The 22,875-nt window shown below is 39.0% G+C and overlaps 1 protein-coding gene across 4 annotated transcripts in view; it reads left to right on the top strand.

Moving 5' to 3' along the window:
• The first annotated feature begins 12,777 nt into the window (after positions 1–12,777).
• The window catches only part of CRPPA (CDP-L-ribitol pyrophosphorylase A), a 290,868-nt gene continuing 280,770 nt past the window's right edge, over positions 12,778–22,875 (top strand). For all 4 annotated transcript variants that reach the window (XM_011222602.3, XM_034668623.1, XM_034668614.1 and 1 more), the window contains exon 1: positions 12,778–13,056. In XM_011222602.3, the coding sequence (XP_011220904.2) occupies positions 12,812–13,056 (245 nt within the window). In that variant the 5' untranslated portion in view covers positions 12,778–12,811. The remainder of the gene's footprint in view (positions 13,057–22,875) is intronic.

Genomic DNA, 22,875 nt, shown 5'->3' with positions numbered 1-22,875 from the left:
AAAAAAATAGAAGCTTAGATAGAACTGGGTTTTAATTGAAAGGATGCCCATTATTTATGTACATTTAAAACAAACATGCATACACATAAACGCAGGAAAGTAATTGCAATGTAATTTGAATATGGGGAGGGAGTTTAAAACACTGGAAAAGAATTTGGTACAAACTCTAGTTGTTTTTGGTTTTTTTCCCCAATCTTTTCTATAAAGACAGAAATTGGGGGAAACTTTTGCTGAACTGAATCAAATTAATAGTTGGATAAATACTTCAAATTTTTCAGTTGAGTACACATATTCTTCATTTCCATGAGATGTTTAATTCATCTTCCAACAAGTGTATTATTTATTGAGCACCTGGATATATCAGGCATTGCTCTGGCCCTAGAATTGCTGTGGAGATATGGATTTAAATTCTCTATCCACAGAGATTTCATTACGGGACAAAGTGACAAAGAAGCACCATTATGGAACAAACTCAAAGGATCATGAACAGAGAATAGAGCACAAAAATTGCCTTGCTGATTAACTGCCAAACTACCAACACTTCTGTGGGTGGCAGGTTGATTGCCTAGGCAGGTATAAATCAAGCATTCTCTTCAGTACATGCTTTGCCTTTTTACTGATAAAAAGTGCTTGGGGGGGACACAAGTTGGTACTGGTTGGAACCCCTCAAACACCACAATCTTTCCGTTCAAAAGCACAGGCAGGCTTGAAAACAGAAGGCCACCATTCTTTAACCTCCCCCACCTCCCCCCACCCCAGGCTTTTTTTTTTTGTTTTGTTTTTAAGAATTCATTATGGGGAAAGCATTGTGTTAGATCCTGAAGGGAATGCAGCAAAAGCACAAGGCAGGGAGGTACCTTTCCTTCTAGTTGAGTACAGTTTAGCAGAAGATGACAGAACCACAAAAATAACCATCAATGTTAGCATAGAGGGTTTTTTAGAGCTTATGACAAAATTTCATTTATACGATTCACATAAATTTTGTTCTGAAAAGTACCCTGTGAGGTAAGGCAGGAAAATGATATTATTATGGCTCATTTACGAAGGAAGAAACTAAGCTCATCAAAAATGAATAACTTTTTCAAAAATCAGAGAGCCAATGTTGGAGCAAGATTTAACTTGTTTCTTCTTATTTATGATCGTTTGTTTCAAAGCACATCTTGCTCTTTCCTATAAGAATGTTAGTGATATATAGACCTCCATTCATTCATTTATTCATCTATTTATTGAACATATTCTATTTGCAAGCCACTGTAAGAAGTCTCGGGGATACAAAAATGAGCTATTGTCTATTCTCAAGGTGTTCCCACGCATTTGAATAGCACTTTATCTCTTACAAAACTCTTCATAAAAAGGATACAGTCATCACTACATCCTCTGTAATAAATCATTATTAGTTATATTTTGCACATAGAGGAATTTAGTAACTCACCTAGAGTCATAAAGAAGTTAGGGGCCCAGGAAGATCCAGTCATTACTTAAGTGCTAAAATGAGTACAGAACTATTGAATGTTGGCTCTAAATTTTGCTGGATATGTATCTCTATCACTAAAAAATTTTTGAGCATGCACTAGCAATATACATGTAACGCATTTTTAGCTAGTATACGTCTGCTGCTATACTAATGTTAATACATTTCAAAATTCACATAAAAAATTTTAAAAAGATGAAAATGAAAGCAAATCCAAATAGAAGCTTTAATATTTACTTTCTGTCCCCAATGGATGATCTTGCACAACTTTGAGGGTACACATACCTTTCTTTGGAGATCACTATTATAGTAGATGATTATAAATAAGTATTAAAAAGGGTCAGCCAACGTGGGTGGGTGACAGAGGAGGTGGTATTGCACTGAGTTCCGGGCATCTTTTAAGCTATGAGTGAATAATCAGCAATCTAAAAAAAAAACAAAACTTGATCTTCAGACTCTGGTCATAAATGCCTCTATCAAAGACTAGAGAGATGCAAGTTTTTTATGTTCGCTTCTACTTTGTGTCTCAGTTGTGCTTTTCAGCTTTTTGACACCATGACAACAAGAGTTTGAATGCTAATGATTACAGGCAAGAAAATTTGAACAAATGGATGTCTGCCCCAGAAACACAAAAAGGAGAAATACTTAGATTTTATTCTATTCATGTGACAAAACTTAATTTAAAGGGGAACCTTTGAACAAGCAACATTTTATTACAATGCCCAACTAGCTATTAATATAATTTGTGCTGTTGCAATAACTACATGACTTTACGAAAACACTTAGCTATCATTCACGAAGAAGAGATCACTTTCTCTCCCACAACAAACTCCTTAGTGGAGCTCCATTTTAATTGCTTTTTAATAATTTGAACAAACTCTTCCTTCACAGAAAACAATTTTCCACTTCAAACTTAGGGTAAAATTCAATTTTTTAGATGTTAGCTCAATGAATAGTTTTTACCAGGAAAAAATGAGCAAATTTTAATTCATCCTTTCTTTGAGGGATCTAAAACATGCAATTTAGGCGTATAAAATCACTTTTGTAAAACACCAAACCTAATACACACACACAAAAACCCTCACAGTCTTCTAAAATTAGTTAACAACAAACAATGGAATAATAAATGAAAGTTTTTGTCTGTACTGTTGCATTACCCAACTCTAGGAGGCAAAGTTTGCAGCATATTTTCTAGGCCTGGTGTCTCCTGGAATTTTGCAACACGGTGGCTTTGGTCCCTGGGTATTATGCTAGGACAAGCTAGGAAATGAAAATATTGTTTTTGTAAAGGGTAGTGATGTCTCTGTGTTATACCAGGGATCTTTGAAAGAAACAACTGAACATGTTTAAGACTTTCAAAAAACTTTTTTCAAATTCAACAACAAAGACCATTAAAAATTGAGTCACTGTGAAATTTGGGGGACTATTTCATCATGAATATGGAGCTCAATTCCGATTTATTCATATTACACTTCTATTCAAGAAGAGTTGTGGTGGCTTATGTCAAACCATGTTTGAAATGAAAATTTAGAAATAATAGAGGATATTGAAGCCAGGTAAGAAAATGGGAAAGTAGTAATATTTGGAGAAAAAATTTAATTTGTGTTCTAGAATGATGATGTTAAGAGCCATCATTCACAATGAAAAATCTTGATTTCTAGAGCATCTTATAGTTTTCAATGCCTTCTTTGCTTCTAGGCTTAAAAACTTAGCTCATCTCATGTTATGAGTGCCTGCTATAGGAGATATTCCTCATCATTCACTGAAGAATAGTTTATTGTAAAATTTGGTCAAGATCAGCAGTAAAGAACTGAACCTCACTATGAAGAGTACTGAGAACAAACTGAAAACCTTGACCTCCCCTTTGGAGGTCAGCGTAATTTACACAGGCCTGGCATCCCAGCCCACTACTTCTTTTGTCAAGTCACTAATTTCAGGCTCCCCATCAGCAAAAAGGCAGCAACGATCAACTTCCATTTTACACATGTAGTTGTGAGACCTGACAGAATTATTGATATAAACACATAAGACTGTTCTTTGCATGCAATACACATTGTTAGTTGTAATTACTTAACAAGTTTATGGAACTACAGAGAAAAAGTGGACCTCTCCCTTGATTCAGTGCTCAATCCATCATGCAAACCAGGTCAGATTTTCCACCTTTGTATATAATCTAGTATAGTGACTGCCAACAGAGGTGCTCCCCGGAATTAGAACTTCCAAGCTGTCCCCTCAGAATCTGATTCAGCATTTGCACCTGTAAAAGCCCTACAGATGATTTTGATGTGTAGCCTGTCTGAGAACTACTCATCTATATTATGTGCCAAGAAGGAGCTGGACCTGCTTTTAACCTCCCAAGTTTGTAGATCATCAGCTGCCTTTGTCTTAGCTGCTGTTATTACTAAGGGGGGGGGGTGTCTCTGTTTCCACCTGCAGTAAGATCAGAAGTTTGAACATACAGGCCAAAGTCAAAGTCAGCCTCCCTCTCCCACACCATCTGATTTTCCCCATCTGTTGACAGTTTTTTCCACTATTTCCTAGCCTGACATATTTACTCATAAACTTGTCACTTACTCTTCAGAAAATTTGGAACTGGGCACAATGCTCTCAGAACTACTTAATCCAGTTCTAGTCCTAAAATATGAAGAAGCAATTCACAGTTCAAATGTGGCATACATGATTTGAAAAGAGAGGTCTAATTCAGAAAAACAAGGTAGTTGAAATGGGATCACCTGTCCATATGAAAGGAATGAGTCAAGTGCATTATTTTTCTCCAAGTGTTACCAGCAGGGTGTTGTTTATAAAAAATTGAGAACCAGGGAGTCATTCCATCGAATCAAGTTTGTGCATCTGTAACAGATATTAGATGCTTTGGCCGTCTTTCCAAGACAGCGTAGATTTAATGTTCAGAAATTCCTGGTTGGCTGAGCCTATAACTGTAGCTGAAGAAAATAAAAACCCATATCATTTTGTAGAAATGGCTCTTTTTTAGAATAAAGAGCCACAACAAATTGTAATAGAGCTAACGGTTTTCAGTTTGGGAGTAAAGGAATTTGCTTTCCAAATTGTTCATAGACTTTGAAAGAATTGTGTTTGTCATCTCTGTTACTGCAAGTACTTCCTCATATTTTTAGCTTTATTGAATTCTAAATTAAGAACACCATTAACACCATTTGAAATAGTTTTAACTGATTAAAGTTGAATTTAGCACTTGTGATTAAAATTTAAAAAGTGAAAGAAAAGACAAGTAATGAAAAACTGTCACCACCACCATTTTGCCCTCTAATAAAGTGCTAGCTAACACAGTATGGCTCAGAGGAGAGCTTCTCTTCGGAGAGAGACCAAAAGTTGTCAGATCTTGGAAATTTAGTTTTTGGACTACCACTTGGTATGTATAATAACAAGGCCTTCATTTAGTAGCAGAAACAATTTCTTTGGTGCATACTCAGTTTGCTAATATTTTAGCCCTAGTTTTGGCTTTTACAATAGTAAAGAGACGGTTTTGGACTGTTATTGATAGCTTATAGTATAATCTGTAGAAACAAATTCCAAAGAGCAGATAGGGCCATTCAGATCGCCCTGCATTTCTTTGACCTCTTTCTCTCTTAGGGAGTACCCTTTGAATCCTCTGCTATGCTGTGGCCAGGAATCTATGGAGTCTGTAAACCTGAGTAGATGTTGCCCTGATCTAAAAACACGTGAATCCCCAAAATGGGTGACTGCTGCCTTTAGAAGGTTGTCTGCAAAGATCGTCATTACTAATTACTCCGTCCCTGTGTGTGCTATTCTTTGCATCAAGGTGTGGAGACATTTCCCCTCTTCTTAAATTTGGGCTGGTCTTGCAACTTCTTTTGACCCATAGAATGAGAAGAAGTAATGTTCTGCCAGTCCTGGGTATAGAATCTAAGAGGCCTAGTGCAATCTACCTTTGATTTCTTAGAACTCATCTGCTATGTAAAGAAGGCCATGGTACTCTGTTGGAGAAAGATCACGTGAAGAGAACTGAGACGCCCTAGCCAACAGCCCAACACCACGGCCCCAGACCTTCTCCAGCCTCAGTTGAACTTCCCCAGTCAACCCCAAAGGAGAGGGAGATGAGCTGTCTTCATTCAACCCAAGCCAAATTCCTGATCTGCAGAATTGAGAGCAATAAAATGGTTATTTTAGGACTCTAAGTTTTGGAATGGTTTGTTGTAAAGCAATAGACAACTGGAAAAAAAGTACTAAAATAATATACTTCTTGTTCTTCAGAACTTAATCTGATTTAGCAATTTCATAGCATACTTTGACCATCCATTCGAAATAAAGACTAGTAAGTGGATCATTTTTAAGATTAGACTCTCACTGGTCTCATGTGTAAGGTGTTTCTTGAGTCCTTTTTATTATTTCTAGGCCTTGGAAGTTTCCTGAATTAAAATATCATGCTTTTATTTTTATTTTATTTTATTATTTTTCAAAGATTTATTTACCTATGAGAGGGAGAGACAGAGAGCACACACGTGCACATGAGTGGAGGAGGGGCAGAGGGATAGAATCGTTAAGCAGACTCCCTGCTGAGCGTGGAGCCCAACATGGGGCCCCATCCCCCAACCAGTGAGATCATGACTTGAGTCAAAACCAAGAGCTGGATGCTTTACGGACTGAGCCACCAAGCTACCCCAAAATATCCTGTTTTTAGATTATGATTCTGATATTTACTAAAATGGAAATGTCTCAACTTTTATTAGTTGTCATTCCCCAAGATAAATAAGATGGTTAGATTTTCATCACTTTGAGGTCCGGGTTTAGTTGGGTAGAAGGGCCTTCATGTCATAACTCAAACAATCCTCCACCTTAGCAGCAGCAGCAGCCCGTGTGTATGGAAAGTAAATTAAGGCCAGGTTATAGAACATCCCAAGGAAACCCAGGCGTCAGAATTCATGGGCCTGACACTGTGGTGGCATCTGTTTTTACGTGATTAATTTTTTCAGAGAAGTTATCCAGCCAATTAGTTGGAAATCAGCCTTCTGGTGACTCAAGATTTTCCAGTCAAACTGGGGTCCTGTTTCACCTTATGCCAAAGAGATGGGGAATTCTAAGCAAGAGGAAGGTTGCAAGAAGGTAGGTATACCCCACGAACAGTAAGGCAGATCTTCTAGACAATGAGACAAATTCAAAATGGAACCATCCCACAGGATGGAGCTGCTTGTCCTGGTCAGGCCTGGCAGGGTTGAGTCCACAGGTGAAAGCCACAGATGAACTATACTGGTCAGAGAGCTCATGGGGAGATACTCAGTTCAGGAGAGAGTGGGGAGAAGGAGAAAAGGATCAGGAAGGCAAGATGCCAGGAGGGCCAAAGACAAACATACAGAAATGTGAACATTTGTCCAGGATCAGGAGACTAATTGCTAAGGAAAGATTTGACAAAAGGGAAATATTTTTCTTTTTAATCTTTTGTCGGGGTCTTGAGGTCTTTTAAGGAACAAATGATAGGAGAGGTAGAAGAAATATGAAGCTGGGGTGAGGAGGGTGAGCGCAAAATTAAAATCAAATTTTTTGTTTTCATTTGGGAATAGTTTTAAGCATTCAAATGTTTCTGAAGACTAAGTGAGAATTGGTCTTTATGCATTAGGTTTATATCCACCAGCACATTGAACATTCTTTCGTTTATTCATTCATTCTTTCACTTCTGTCTTAAACCAATTAGCGGTAGCCATGGTCATAAATGGAAATATTTAATTTTTCTATTTAAATTATTTCTATTCACATACAGTATAAACAACAGAGTGACCTAATTTCTCCCTCTTTGCGATCTGCCACAAGTTATTTCTACATGAAACATTGTCTCTCTGTCACCACTAAGTGCCTCTTGTCTAAGCCTGTCTAGTTTATTGTTCTAAGTAGAATTTCCAGCATCTGTCCAAACTCTGTGTCCTTCTTGTCCTCCTCCGCCCCCTTTGCTTCTTCTTCCCTTCATCTTTTTCTTCTTTTTCATCTTTTACTTTCTTCTCCTTCTCCTCCTCCTCCCCTTCCTCCCTGTCACTAGCCCAGCAAGTTCCCTATAATAGAGAGCAATGAAGCACTTTTTAATTTTATTTTTTTTACAAAAATTAGAAACTTGTTTTATATCCTCACATCCTTCGGATGTCACTGAAGAAACTATTTTGCCAATGTCTCAGTCTTTTCTCTCTCCCTTCACCCTGCTATCTCACTGGCCTCTCTGTACCTCTAACTTACCATAGTGTCTTTTGATCTACTTAAGATCAAGATCCGGTATCCTCAAGGTTAGGGGATTATTAGGCAATGATGTCCCACAATCAGATTCTATCAGACAGCTCACCTCCTATATTTATTCTGTACTCTGCAGGGTGGTGGTAGTTGTGGTCATAATGGCATGTCCAAATGTCCACATTCTTCTTATTTCTCAGAAGATACAGTAATGATTGAATTTTCCGGACGCATTAAAGCCTGTTTTTTTTTTAAGTTATTTTAGTAATGAGTTGCAGTTAAAATGTATAGGAATAGCTGCTATTAATATCTTGCCTTGCACAAAAGCAAATCTTCCTTTTCTAGTTTTTGCTCTTCCTTGATGATTCTGATTATTCTTCCCTTCCACAGATTATGAAAAATAGACTAGTCATCTGTTTTCTAAACAAACTTTTCAAAGATATTACCCCTCCCACATTCCTTATGTGTAGAGATCATTCCCCTCCTTTAGTTTCTGGAGTTATGTGGCATCAACAATAGAATTGTATCCTTTAGTTCTATGCCCAGATGCAGAATTCCAATTTCATTTCTGCTTAAGTTGTGGTCAAAGATATGGCCTTTGGTGGCTCTCAGAGGTGATTTGTTTTTAAATGACAGTTCTGTAGAAATACTAGGGAGATAATTCAATTTTCCATTTCTCTAACATCATTTTCTCCCCCAGCCTTTAAATATTTTTCCTTTGTGTTTCCTCCTTATATATTAGCAAGGAAATAGAACATAACTGTTTTAATGGATTTCTTATGCAAGTTTTATATGGCATGTTTAATGTATTACATGCCTTTGCTTTAGGTCTTGAAATTAAATGCATTGAATATAAAGTGAATTGGGTGTAATTTTTTAAAAATTCGGTGTTTATTTTTATTTATTTACTTTTAAAGACTTTAGTTATTGAGAGAAAGGGCATGCATGTGCACAAGGGGGTAGAGGCAAAGGGAGAGGGACAAGCAGACTCCCTGCTGAGCAGGGAGCCTGACTTGGGGCTCCACTCGGGGCTCCATCCCAGGACCCTGAGATCATGACTTGAGCCAAAGTCAGATGCTTAACAAACTGAGCCACCCAGGATCCCCTTAATTGGTGTTTATTTAAGTCTGGTCAACACTTACATAGAATCACCTAAGGAAATATTTAAAAAAGCAGATTTCTGGGCCTACTCCAGATCTACTGAATCAAAATTTCTGTCAGAGGTTGCCAATAATACATTTTCTGAGATTATTATATAATACGTAATAAGTAAATGATATTATGTAAAACACATAAGAAATACTATATTTGTTAACAATTGTCCCCAGGTCATTCTTACGACAAGGGAAACTTTGGTAGCATTAATGTTATCAAGTTTATCATCCAGTCCTAAGGCTATTTATCATTGTTTCCTTTTTTAGCTATAATAGGAAAAACAAAGTAGGCAGTTGAGACAGTTGATAATTTGCTGTGTAAGAAATATTGAGAAATGAAAGATGGTAATCTTGTTGTCATGTGGTGTTTAGTCTGAATTATCCACAGAAAAGCCTCATTGTGGAGCATCATTTTTCTTATGTATAAAAATGAGTTAAAGGTCAGAGGTTAATAGGCTATAGCATTTACATAAGACACAATGGCAAAACAGGAATTAGGATTCATAGACTGACAGAAATACTGGGACTGGCCCATGGTAGAACAATAATATAGTCTGTTTGGCTCCTATTTCAGCAGAGTTAAAGGGTAAACCATTAAGCTGTTCATTAGCATTTGTGAGCAACACCCCAACTAACCTCTAGAAATGCTGTTAAAACAGTAAGTGTGGTTGGGGAGGGGAATGACTGGCAGTGATAATTATACTTGGATTAACACTAAAAAAAACCCCTCAGTTTAATCTGAAATTCACTAATAATAGTAATAATAATGTCCTCAAGGTAATCTTCCAGGGTACACTGACATAGAAACAAACAACAAAAGGGTGTTTTAGGCCTTTCAGATATAAAGATGAGAGCCACTTTCATCTAATGGGGACTTCTATATGCTTAAAAAAATAAAGACATGTTAAAGTGAGTTTAAAAAATTGTGGTATACATTTAACAAAGCTATGCTTTGAACATTCGTGGTACAATAAAACACATTTTATTAGTCACAGGATAGTTAAAGGGTATTTTAAAAATTATAGTGCACTGAGAGTGTAGTTATGGAACATAAATAAAGTCAAATGGACAGTGTTTTCTTTCTTCAGTCCCATCAGTATACTTCCAGCTATGTATAACTTCATTTGGAGATTATAGTCAACCTGTTGTTATGTTGTAACCCTAACTTATTATCTAAGTGTAGATGTGAGCAGTCTCAAAATGGTTTGGCAGGGCTACGTTTTCTGGTTCCTTGCTCTATGCAGCTTCTAGAAGCTCCTGGAATCTTTGACTCGTGCTTCATATCACTCTGACCCACAACTCTGCCCTTACACTTTTTTCTCTGATTCTGACCACTCTCTTATAAGGACACTTGCAATTATATTGGGCTCACCTGGATCATCCAGGATACACTGTGGCTCTGAAGGGCTTTAATTTAATCACAGCTGCAATGTTCCTTTTATAAGGTCAGGTAACATATTCACAAGTTTCAGGGATTAGAACATGGGCAACTTTGGGAGACCATTATTTTACCTACCACAGAAGCCCAGGCTGAAAACCACTCCAAGAAATTTCCCCTTTGTGTGCTCTGCATTGTGATATAGCTGGGGTTTATTTTTTCTAAACTTTACGGAAAAGTGGTTACTACCAATGGGTCACAGAGGATCTCGCTTTCCAAGGTATGCACTTTTAGCTACTCATTGCAGAGAAGATAATTTCATAATGTGGCTGCTACAATTGGTATAAAACTACATGGAAACTACCATTTTTACCCAAAGTATGCATAATAAGGAACTAATTATTTATATCTAAAAGATACAGAAAAAATGTTGCTTTTTCATACTGTGGTAGACAAATGAACAGTCTGTCCTTTACTTTCAGTACGAGTCTGTTAAATATTGTTAACATGCAGTATAAAAGATCTAAGATTCATAGTGAGCAGAGCAAAATTAATTGCTCTAAACCAAAACTAAATCAATAAAACACGATTCTTGCTAAAATTTTTTGAGATTTATTTATAATATATAGCAATTAATTTAAGACTTTTATTACTATGCTTTTTTTGCCGAAGATTAAGAAAATGAAAAGTAGGGTTGCCTCAGTGGGTCATTTGGTTAGGCGTCTGCTCAGGTCATGATCCCAGGTTCTAGGATAGAGCCCCACATCCCACATTCAGCTCCCTGCTCAGTGGGGAGTCTGCTTCTCCCTTCTCTCCCTGTGGGATTTCTCTGTCTCTCAAGTAAATAAATAAATCTTAAAAAGAAAAGATAATGAAAAATAGCTTAAACTCCACTGCTAGATTAAAAAGGGAAGCTAAGATCAATATTAATAGAAACAATTATTTGATTTGGATTTCTGCCTCTGTATAGATTCCTTTATTCATTTATCTATCCAGTTAGTCAACAGGTATTAATTGAGTGTCTAGTATAGGCCAGTCACAGGTGTGGTGGTGGTGCTACCAAGTCAGGTGTATTATGATGCTTATTTTTCACCTAAGAGTCAGCAATAAGACAAACTGCAAATATAATGGAGCTAAACACTAATTATAATAAAAGCACTTTTTTGTTACTTTTGTATTGAAAGTACTTCTATATTGAAACTTGTGTACTGAAAATACAAGTGTATTGAATGTATTAAGAACATGTTCAGTCACTGATAAATGGAGAAAAATTATATTTTAATTTTGTATGCTTTAACCTAAATTGGGAAAAATGGGTAAAAATACTGAGTTGGAATATTATAACATAATATCTTCAGCACTTAAAAGATTCCTTTTTAAAAAAATCAATCTTACATTAACTGTAGGTGAAGATTAAATTAGCAAACATTTAATAAATATACTTCAATTATGATTGACTCAATCAGTAGTTCATTCAATACATATCTATTAAATTTCTTTTATATTCCAGGTTCTGGGCACAAAACCTAAACCAAAAAAGTAAGCATCCTACTCTCATGGAGTTTGCAATCCAGGAAGCTAATACAATGGGTTCTGACATTCCAAATACTTCACTACATTTTTCTGGTAAACACTGCCAGCAAGGACAGTACTAAATAAGGGCATATATGCTCCAGGCCTGGAATTCTTCAACTCTGGCTGTATTTCTGTGCAAGGGCCTAAAGGCGGCTCTGCCACTAGGTGTGCATTTTTACAAAAGTTATTTAAACATTACAACCTTTTTTCTTTCCCCGTAAAAACAAAAGCAAAACAAACAAACCCCAGTAACAGGTTGTCCTGGAGATTAAATGAGCTGATGTGTGTTGCTCGTTCAGCAATTATTAGTATTATTGCTTTGGCTCTGTGGGCCCAAAACGTGCCCGCTCATTAGAATGAGCTAGGGATCTTTAAAAACATTCTAAAACTCCGGCCACAGACCAAACTAATTAAATCCCAATCTCTGAGAGTGGGACGTAGGTGTTAGCACTTTCTGACCTCCCCAGGTAGTTCCAATTTGCAGACAAATTTGAGATCCGTGGCAGTTTGGCATATGAATATATACGGTTCATAATAACAATTGCCCATCCACCTGTCTTTTCCGAGGTGGAACCAGGAAGCCTCACGGGCTTAAAGGTAGAAATCGAGGTGCACGTTTCTCTGCCCCATTGTGTGACTTGAATCCTATATGTCTTTAAGGGGAGAGGGACTGGAGAGCGTCCTGACCTCTACAGCCTACGCACAGCTGTTAAGCTTAATGGGACCCGTAGATATGCAGGGAGGGCTGACGCTTCCACCTGGGGCGACCGCCCGGCCCGCCAGAGAAGCGAGGCGGCGCGGAACTCAGGCCTGCCGGGGGCGCTGGGCTCGGTGCAGAGGCCGTGGACGCCACAAGCAGCGGCTCCGCGCCGGGAGCGTCCTGGGGGACACGCCGCGGCCCGGCCCTCGCGGCTCTGGTAGGCGCCATCCGCCCTTCTCCCATTCCCCGGATCCCCGCCGTGGGCCGGGGCAGCCGCGGGGCGCTTGGGCCCAGGGCAAGCCAGGCCTGCCGCGCAGCCCGCCGCCATGGAGCCCGCGCCTGCCGCACCGGGGCCTCGTCTGGGCGACTCGCGCGGCGCGGAGCGAGCGGCCGCGTCCTCTTCGCTGAACCCGACCGGGGCGGAGGCCCAGCCCCGGCGCCGCGCTCCCGCCGTGGCTGCCGTGTTGCCGGCGGGGGGGAGCGGGGAGAGGATGGGCGTCCCCACCCCGAAGCAGTTCTGTCCCATCCTGGAGAGGCCGCTCATCAGCTACACCCTGCAGGCCTTGGAGAGGTAATGCGGCGCCAGGCGCGCCCCGGTCCCCCGCCCGGCCTCCCGTTCCCTCCCGGCCCGCCTAGGGCAGCCCGCGACACCTGCCCCTGGCGCCGCTTTGCGCGGGCGCCTTCTCTCGGCGGACTGCGGGGCCGACTGCGCCGGCTCAATCCCGCGGCCTCGGCTCCGTCCTGGCTTGCAGTTTAGAGATGGGCAGCTCTGCTCCTCTAACAGACCGGCATGCAAGCGGGGGCTGCCCCTCAGAGCCCTTCCAGTGCCCGGGCCGTCGGTGGGGGGAGCCCGGCTCGTGGAGTTGGACTAAGGAAGGAGAGATGGGTTGGGACGAAGAGGCATTTAGTTTTAACAGCGGCCCCAGTGTGGCCTAATGATAGGCCCTTTCAGGAGTCCCCTCTGCCCGTCTGCTCTTATTTGACCTCTCCGTGCATGCGTGAATTGGAGTTTTATTCGTACATCTAACTATACGAACCTTTGTTCGCTTTATCCATTCATTTATAAACATTAGCTGAGTATCTCTTATAACCCTGTGTTGATTACGAAGTGCTGAAGGTGGACTGAGGGGCAGAATTTAATCCAAGCTTTTCAACGGTGGATATGGATTTAAGGGTGCGAGATTCTGAAGGCCAGTATACGCCTTATCCTGTTACAAATGCACTGACTTGTAGGGGAAAGGGAGAGGGAGTGGAGATAGGGAGGACTAGGAGAGCCTCAGTGAGGTGAAAAGGGGGTGTGTGGTTTATCTTGTTTTAGCGCCCAGTAATAACAGCGTGCGGTGAGGCTGGAGGGGTAGAAATAGGGCAGTTGAAAAGGTCTATAGACGTGTTGGTAAGGTGTTGAAACGTCTTGAAGCCAGTGTGGTGTTGTGATAGGACGTTAAACCGGCGAACTGAGCCCTTTGTATCTCCAGAGATGACCTCCTTTAGCATATCCTTTGCGGGTAGTTTTGATGAACACTAAGCTAATGAGCTGCTACTAATTAAAGGACAGTAGCCTATTATCGAGGAAAGATCTCCCTGCCCCACCATGCAGGCATGCAACACAGAAGCCAAAGGGCCCAAGTTGCTTTGTGTATGGTTATCTTCCTGAATGTTGGCATTTAGAAAATGGAAGCATGAAGAATCCTAATCACCCTTGATTCAAGTAATCAAGCCAGTGGTTCCATCTGAAACTCAAACACTGAAAACAGTTTCAGGTGCTTCCCCTGTTCTGTGGTCTACCTTTTCTCTGTGTATGCATCATGTAACTACAGTATTCTGGACCTTGTGACAACATAGCTCATGATGTAGGTAGTGTTACGGGACACAGTGGATTTTGGCCAGCAGAATCTAACTGCTTAATTACCAGGTGTAGGGGAATATAGTGTCTCTTAACATTTAATTTTCCTTCCTATGAAGGAAATTAGCATTATTAGCATGTTCGCATCTTCTGAGGGAACCTGAGTAGATGGTCACTGGAAAAATCTTTTAAAGGAGAGGAATGTTTGTGGAAAACAAGGAACACTTGTTTTCTATTAATTGATAACAGCAGTGATAGAATTCTAATAGTAACCACTTCAACCTTCATTTTGAAATACTTCACGGCTCATTTTTGTCACAATGCCTGAATAACTTAAGGAATGCTTATATTTGGGGTGTGTTTCAAGAAATCCTTGGAAACCTTGCATTACAGGGGTTGAGGTATGGGAGTTTGTGCTCTTTGATGAAATTATGCCCCCTTACCATTTACTAAGGGGAAGCACAGCTCTCAGTATCCCGAATCAGAAAAGCTGTAATTGGGTGTCACCACGGTCTGTCATCTTGGTTTATTTTAGGACACTGTCCACTCTCCTTGCTCTCTGAGGGCTGTGAATATGGGTTGTGTCGAATTTGATTTCAAAGCTCCTTTGTCCCTCATAAGTTAAGATGTTCCTTCCTCAAACTTTTGCCATCTCACTGAGAGGTTGCTGTGAGTAATCTGAATTTCTTAGTTAGTCTTGACTACAAAAGATAGTCATTGATAAATGACCCTTATGGTTTGATCTGTCTTTTGGAATTTTGAGCTCATATAAAACTACAGTGTACGAGAGATTTCACCTCTGAAATTTGGTCCAAGATTCTTAAGTTGGGATAGGGAAATGTAAAGACATGTAGCTAGTCTTGGTTTTCGTTAAACACGTTAAACACAATTTCCATTCTTGAATTTACCCACCCAAAGAGACTAGAAAAAGTATAGCCACACAAGAGAAAATGAATGTAAGAGGTGCTAGATAAAAGATGACAACAAAATGTTGGAAGAACAGCATGGTAATCAATCAGACTTAACAGTCCTAAGAAAGTGGGAACAGCTGCGAAGAAGCCTGTTGGTTGAAGTCCTGGGATCTTGGAAAGGTTCAGGAATTAGAGGTACAGGGTACTTCTGAAAGTGGGGTTAGACAGCTGAAAAAAGAAACCCCCGAAACAACAAAAACAACTGGTGGAAACCTTCAAAAGAAACGTTTAAGCTCCTAGATTGCTGTCAGAATGCTGGAGGCTTATTCTCTGACTCAGCGCAGCCAGTGGCAGAGTAAGGGGTTCCATGGCCATAGAGGAATTAAGAGCAAGACTGCTGTGTGGAATGATGAGATCCTTAGCTTCTAAGGTAAACTCAAGGGAGTTTCTTCTCAACATGGTATATATTAAAGCACCTGCTTTTCAGTCACTGAAAAGTTGGAGGGGACTTTCAGAGAATCTATCTTGTGAGTTGGCCGAGACTTTAGGTTGTAATCATTTTTGGTGAAATTGGAAAAATACTTTTTTCTAGTTTAGCCAAGTTCTTGGGTGCCACTGAAATTTCTTAATTACTGAGTTAAATGAGATTCAAAAGAATCTCTGTACCCTCATAAATCTGAGAGAAATTGGCTATGGTTCTGGACAAATGGAGATTCGAAGTCGCTCAGTTGTGTGTGCCTGTACTTCTGTTAAACACTACAGCTGGTGTGTTCAGATCTGTGCATGTGTGTATAACTAAAAGGATCAAGGAACGAGGGCCTTTCAGAAGTTGATTAAAAATGTTTCTAGGATTTTGAAAGTTTCCTTTTGGCCTTGTAGAGGGAATTGAAGTTTAAATTATCAAACCACAGATGATAACTTGAGCACTTTTTTGCCCCCATTACACTAACAAGGAACTGACAAGGGTCCTAGTCCCTTATGTAACTATCGATTTATGACCAGAGTTTCTAAAAGAATTATTGCTTTAAGAAAACATAGGTGACAGTGCTATTGGAGGCATAAAGCTCTGACAGTTAAATTGTAAAATATACTCAAAATTGGTCCGCTCAATTATTTTACTATCTAAAACATGTTTCCCAGGTCTTAGGAAGTAAAAATTCCTGCCAGCAATCTTATTTTTGTTTTTCAAATAAAAGAAAGCAACTGTCATTAAGAGTGGTGAGTTAACCTGGCATAGCTGGATGAATAAAACTGCAAGAAAAGCAAGCCATCGAGGCAAACACGGGCTTTTGCCACTTCAGATTCATGGTGGAGGTGGGCTGGGAGTGGGTGTTTTCTGCTAATAACCTTTGAACAAGGTCTGGCACAGCGTTCTCCGTAGTTGGTGAGGTTTCTCATTTCCTGAGGTAAGAGGACACTGCCCAAGAGGACTTGTTCCTTGATAGGGCTCAGTGCACATCAAAACCTTATAATAAACTGGCAGCCCGTATACATCTTCTAAGGGGAGGAAATGGGCCGTCCCACTAATAAAAAAGCATTCTAGATTTATGATTGTAATGTGTATCATTTTATATTAACATGTTGGCCTTCTACTTCAGGTTTTAGTCTCTTTTAGTTTGGCTAATGTGCGTTAGTCAACATAAGTGTGATAAGGTCAGATGAATTAGAAATCTGTTTTATTGATTTATATGTGTTTGTCTTAAGGAAACTGATATTTGTGGTTGAGCTGGGTTGCCTTCTTGCCACTTGGAAAATCAGTGCAAGTCCAGTTTCAGTAACTTAAGCTCCGTGGGGTGTGTGTTGGTTTTATTTGGTTCAGTCTGTATGCTTTTTTAAATTGAGGCATAATTGACATATTAGCTTCAGGTGTACAAAGTAATGATTCTATATTTCTGTATATATTTTTTGTTTGGTTTTTTAAATCTATTTTTGTTGTAAGTGTACTCTTTAATCCCCATCACCTGTTTCACCCATTCTCCCACCCACCTCCCCTCCGGTAACCATCAGTTCTCTATAGTTAAGAGTCTGTTTCTTGGTTTCACTCTTTCTTTCCTTTTGCTTGTTTTGTTTCTTAAATTCCACTTATGAGTGAAATCATACGGTATTTGCCTTCCTCTAACATATTTCACTTAGAAATATATTTTGCTCTCTAGCTGTGTCCATGTTGCAAAATGTCACGATTTCATTCTTTTTTAATGGCTAAATATTATTCCACTGTGTGTGTGTGTACACACATCAGTTCATGGACATTGGGCTGCTTTCTTTATTTGGCTATTGTAAGTAATGCTGCAGTAGACATCAGGGTGCATGTATTCCTTTGAATTAGTGTTTTTGTATTTTTTTGGTAAATCACAGTACGATTACTGGATTTTACTGTAGTTTTATTTTTACTTTTTTGAGGAACCTTCATACTGTTTTCCCCAGTTTGCATTCCCACCAACCATGCATGAGGCTTCCTTTTTTTCTACATCCTTGTCAACACTTGATGTTTCTTGTTTTATTAATTTTAGCCATTCTGACAGCTGTGAGGTGGTATCTTGTGGTTTTCATTTGCATTTCCCAGATGAGTAATGTTGAGCATCTTTTCATGAGTCTCTTGGACATCTGTATGTCTTTCTTGGAGAAATGTGTGTTCATGACTTTGCATTTTTTTTAATTGGATTATTTGTTTTTTGGGTGTTGAATTTTATAAGTTCTTTATATACTTTGGACACTAACTCTTTATCAGTTATGTCCTTTGCACATATCTTCTCCCATTCTGTAGGTTGACTTCTTGTTCTCTGTCTCTGTTTCTCTTTCTGCCTCTTTCTTACGAAGGGGCGGGGGTGGGGGTTGGGGGAGAGAATATTAAGCCGGCTCCACACCCAGGCCAGAGTCCAACTCAGGACTCGATCCCAGAACCCTGAGATCGTGGCCTGAGCCGAAATCGAGACGTGGACTGTTAACTGACTGAGGCACGACTTTTAGTTTTGTTAATTGTCTGCTTCACTGTGCAGAAACTTTATTTTGATGTAGTCCCTCAACTCAGGAGACATAAGTAGAACAATATTGCTATGGCCAGTGTCAGAGATTACTGCCTGTACTCTGTTCAAGGACTTTTATGGTTTCAGATCTCACAATTAGGTCTTTATTTTGAGTTAATTTTTGAGTGTGGTGAAAGTGGTCCAGTTTCATTCTTCAGCATGTGGCTGTCTAGTTTTACCAACATCATTTGTTGAAGAGCCTCTCTTTTGCCCATTGTATATTTATTTCTCCTTTGTCGGATTAATTGACCATGTAATTGTGGGTTTGAGTTTTTTTCTGTTTTATTGATCTATGTATATATTTATGCTGCTACCATACTGTTTTATTTTTTTATTTTTTTTTTTACATTTTATTTTTTTAAGTAATTTCTGCACCCAACATGGGGCTCACACTTATAACCCCAATATCAAGAGTCACATGCTCCACCAATTGAGCCAGCTGGGTGCCCCCATACTCTTTTAATTACTACCAATTTGTAATATAACTTGAAGTCAGGAATTGTGATACTTACAGTTTTGTTTTTCAAAATTGCTTTGTCTATTTGGGGTCTTTTTTGGTTCCATACAAATTTGAGGATTGTTCTAGGTCTGTGAAGGATGCTGTTTGTATTTTGATAGGGATTGCATTAAATCTGTAGATGGCTTTGGGTAATATAGACATTTTAACAATATTTGTTCTTCCAATCCGTGAACACAGAATGTCTTTACATTTCTTTGTGTCGTCTTGAATTTCTTTCATCAGTTTTTTTGGAGTACAGGTCTTTCACCTCTTTGGTTAAGCTTATTCCTAGATATAATGCTGTGGGTAGGACTTCCAGTACTGTGTTGAATAAAAGAGGTGAGAGAAGAAAGACATCCTTGTTTTTGTTCCCGATGTTAGGGGAAAGCTCTGCATTTGGCACCATTGAGTATGTTCACTGTGGGTTTTTCATACAAGGCCTTTATTATGTTGAGGTATGTTCCCTCTAGACCCGCTTGGCAGAGGGCTTTTATCATGAATGGTTGCTGTACTTTGTGAAATACTTTCTCTGCATCTACTGAAATGATTATATGGTTTTTATCCTTTTTCATGTCAATGTGACCTACCATGTTGATTGGTGAATACTGAACTGTTCTTGCATCCCAAGCATAAATCCTACTTGATAGTGGTGAATGATTTTTTAAAATATATTATTGGATTTGGTTTGCTAGTATTTTGACGATTTTTGCATCTATATTCATGAGAGATACTGACCTGTACTTTTTTTGTGGTATCTATATCTGGTTTTGGTATCAGGGTGATAATGGCCTCATAGTTTGAATTTGGAAGTTTTCCTTCCTCTTTTATTTTTTGAAATAGCTTGAGAAGAATAGGTATTCTTTAAATGTTTTGTAGACTGCCTGTGAAGCCATCTGGTTCTGGACTTTGGGAGTTTTTCAATAACTGATTGAATTTCATTGCTGGTGATTATTGGTCTGTTCAAAATTTCTATTCCTGCTTTAGTTTTGGGAGGTTATGTGTTTCTAGGAATTGATCCATTTGTTCTAAGTTGTTCATTTTGTTGGCCTAGCAGTTTTTATAACCTTTTAAGATTTGTATTTCTGTGGTGTTGGTTATTTCTCCTCTTTCATTAGTAATTTTGTTATTTGGGTCTTTTTTTTTTTTTTTCTTTAATCTTCAGCAAGTCTTTTTAAAGGGTAATTTTTTCCCCAAAGAACCAGCTCCTGGTTTCATTGATCCTTTTTTTAGGTTCTATAGTAATTATTTCTGCTCCAATTTTTATTTCCTTTTGCTGGATTTAGGTTATGTTTGTTCTTCTAGCTCTGTTAGGTGTAAGGTTTGGTTTTTTTGAGGTTTCTCTTGCTTCTTGAGGTAGGCCTGTGTTGCTATAACCTTCCCTGTTAGAACAGCTTTTGCTTTATCTCAGATTTTGGACCATTGTGTTTTTATTTTCATTTGTTGCCATGTATTTTTTAACTTTTATTTCCTGGTTGACCCATTCATTGTTTTGCAGCATGTTACTTTAACCTCCATGTGTTTGTGGTCTTTCCAGATTTTTTTCTTGTAGTTATTTACTGTTTTCATAGTATTGTCAGAAAGGATGCATAGTATAACTTCCATCTTTTTCTGTTTGTTGAGGCTTGTTTTAAAGCCTAATGTGTGATCTATTCTGGAGAATGTTCATGTGCTCTTGAAGAGATTGTTTAGCATTCTGTTTTAGGATGGAATGTTCTGAACATGTCTGTTAAATTAATTTGGTCCAATGGCTCATTGAAAGCCATAGTGTCATATTTTACATCCTTTTTTTCATTAATGCAATGTTTAATTTATACACTAATGAATTAAGTAAAATACATCAGACAACAAATTTTGAAATTTTAAAATCACCAGCAAAAAGAGAAGAGAGCTGGTATTTTTGAAGGCCTATCAACATGTCAAGGGACAGGCTTTTGCTAACAGGATCTCCTATACTGCTTACAAGTCCATCAAGCAGCTGCCAGTTTCCAGGGGAGGCCTGGGAGGCCTGGAGAAGCCAGGTGACTTTGACCAATGGGTACTAATTCTTTTCAGTGTGCCACACTGCGATCAAAAGTCAGAAAACACTATGAAGTCAAGGAAAAGCAGAAAGCAGTTGTGCTGATCACGAAAGGCATCCCCATAGATAGTCATATGGTGTGGTGATCCTTGTGGTTAAAAATTAAGAACACTGAATTTCAATCTGTGAACAATTCACAACGGAATGTTTAGACAACTTTCTGCCATTATAAAATCTGAATGCTTTGGGGAGGACCTTTTTGCATTTCTATGGCCAATTATAGAAAATTTTGGCATTTGGTTGGGGCTTAGAGTTCCTGAAAACAAAGAATTCCCCCCCACACCTTTTTTGTTTGGAGAAGGGGACAGATGTTACTATGCAAATCTTCAACACAATGACAATGGGCATAACTAGCTAAGCATACTTTTATTGGCAAGGAGAGAGTTTTTAAGTATTTTTATGTACTGGGTACTTTTTTTTTCCCCAGATTTTTGATTTCTTCTTGAGTGAGCTTTGTTTTATTATTATTTTTTTTATTAACATATAATGTATTTGTTTCAGGGGTACAGGTCTGATTTATTAGTCTTACACAATACACAGTGCTCACCACAATACCCCCACCATGTCCATCACCCAGCCATCCCAACCCCCCAAGTCTTCCAGCCACCCTCAGTTTGTTTCCTGAGATCAGAAGTCTCTTTAGTTTGTTTCCCTCTACATCCTTTTATTTTATGAATCCCTTGACTGATTTTTTTTTCGTTTTTTTTTTTTTTGACAGTAAAAGATACTTTTACTGCTTTTTTGTTTACTTTTCATACTCTGACTTAGTGTTCCTTTTCACTGGCGTCCCTTAGGGCTGGTTTAGTGGTCATGAACTACTCTAGTTTTTATCTGAGAAACTTTTATTCAGAATGACAGCCTTCCTGAATAGAGGATTCTTAGTTGCTGATTTTACCCTTCCCACACTTTGAATATATCCTGTCACTTTGTTCTGGCCTGCAAAGTTTCTGCTGAAAAAACCCCTGATAGCCTTATGGGTTTTCCCTTGAATGTAACTTTTTTTCCTTAGCTGCTTTAAATTTTTTTTCCTTTCATTACTTTTTGTAGTGTACTTAAAAAAAAAAATCTTTTAAATTACATTTTAATTTACATTTAATTACTATATATCTTGATGTGGACCTACTTGGGTTGAATATTTTGGGTCGGGATCTCTGTGCCTCCTGGATCTGCATAGGTTTCTCTCATCAGGTAAGGTAAATTTTCAGCTGTTTCTTGAAATTTTCTGCCCCCTTACTTCTCTGTCATCTGACATCCCTATAATGCAGAGTTTTTATGCTGGGTGTCGTGGAGTTCCCTAAGACTTTTCTCAATTAGCATAATTCTCTCTCCTCTACTTTGCTCAGATTGATTATTTATGTTCCATTACTCTTCCAGGTTTTTAAATTGTTTCTCTGCTTCATCCAGCCTGCTATTTATTCTGCTCATCAAGTGTATTTTTAATATGACTTACTGTGTTCTCGATCTCTGATTGGTTCTTTTTTCTCTGTTATGGTCTCACTGAGGTCCTCCACTACTCTCTCAAGTCAAGTGAGTATTTTTATGTTCATTACTTAAAATTCTCTATGAGTCCTATTACTTAAATCTGTTTTGGTTTGGTCTCTTGCTGTGGCTTGGTCCTTTTCTTTCATTTGGGAAATGTTGCTGTGTCTCCTCATTTTGTCTGTCTTTCTGTGTCTGTTTCTCTATGTTAGGAAAGTTAGTTACTTCCCTTGCTCCTAACCATAATAACCTTATTAAGAAGAGGTCCTATAGTGCCCTGCAGTGCAGTTTCCCCTATTCCCTAGGTCCTGGTGCTTCAGGGACTCCTGTGTGTGTTGTGTGTGCTCTGCTGTTGAATCTTAGCCTCTTTTTCCTTCAGTTGTTTGCAGAGGCCTTTTCTGCCTGTTGTGGGCAGCAAGGTGTGTAGTGGTTTGCTTGTGAGTGAAGACTTACCCATGCAGGAACTGAGGTCCTGGAGAAGCACAGGTCAAGAGATGGGGTGTTGGTAGGATTTGTACTGGTCTTCTGGGGGAAGGGGCTGCTGCAGTGAGACTGAGG

This window comes from Ailuropoda melanoleuca, chromosome 1 (genome assembly GCF_002007445.2).
Source record: "Ailuropoda melanoleuca isolate Jingjing chromosome 1, ASM200744v2, whole genome shotgun sequence".
In the NCBI taxonomy this organism is placed as follows: Eukaryota; Metazoa; Chordata; class Mammalia; order Carnivora; family Ursidae; genus Ailuropoda; species Ailuropoda melanoleuca.
This window is presented reverse-complemented; position numbering and strand designations above follow the sequence as displayed.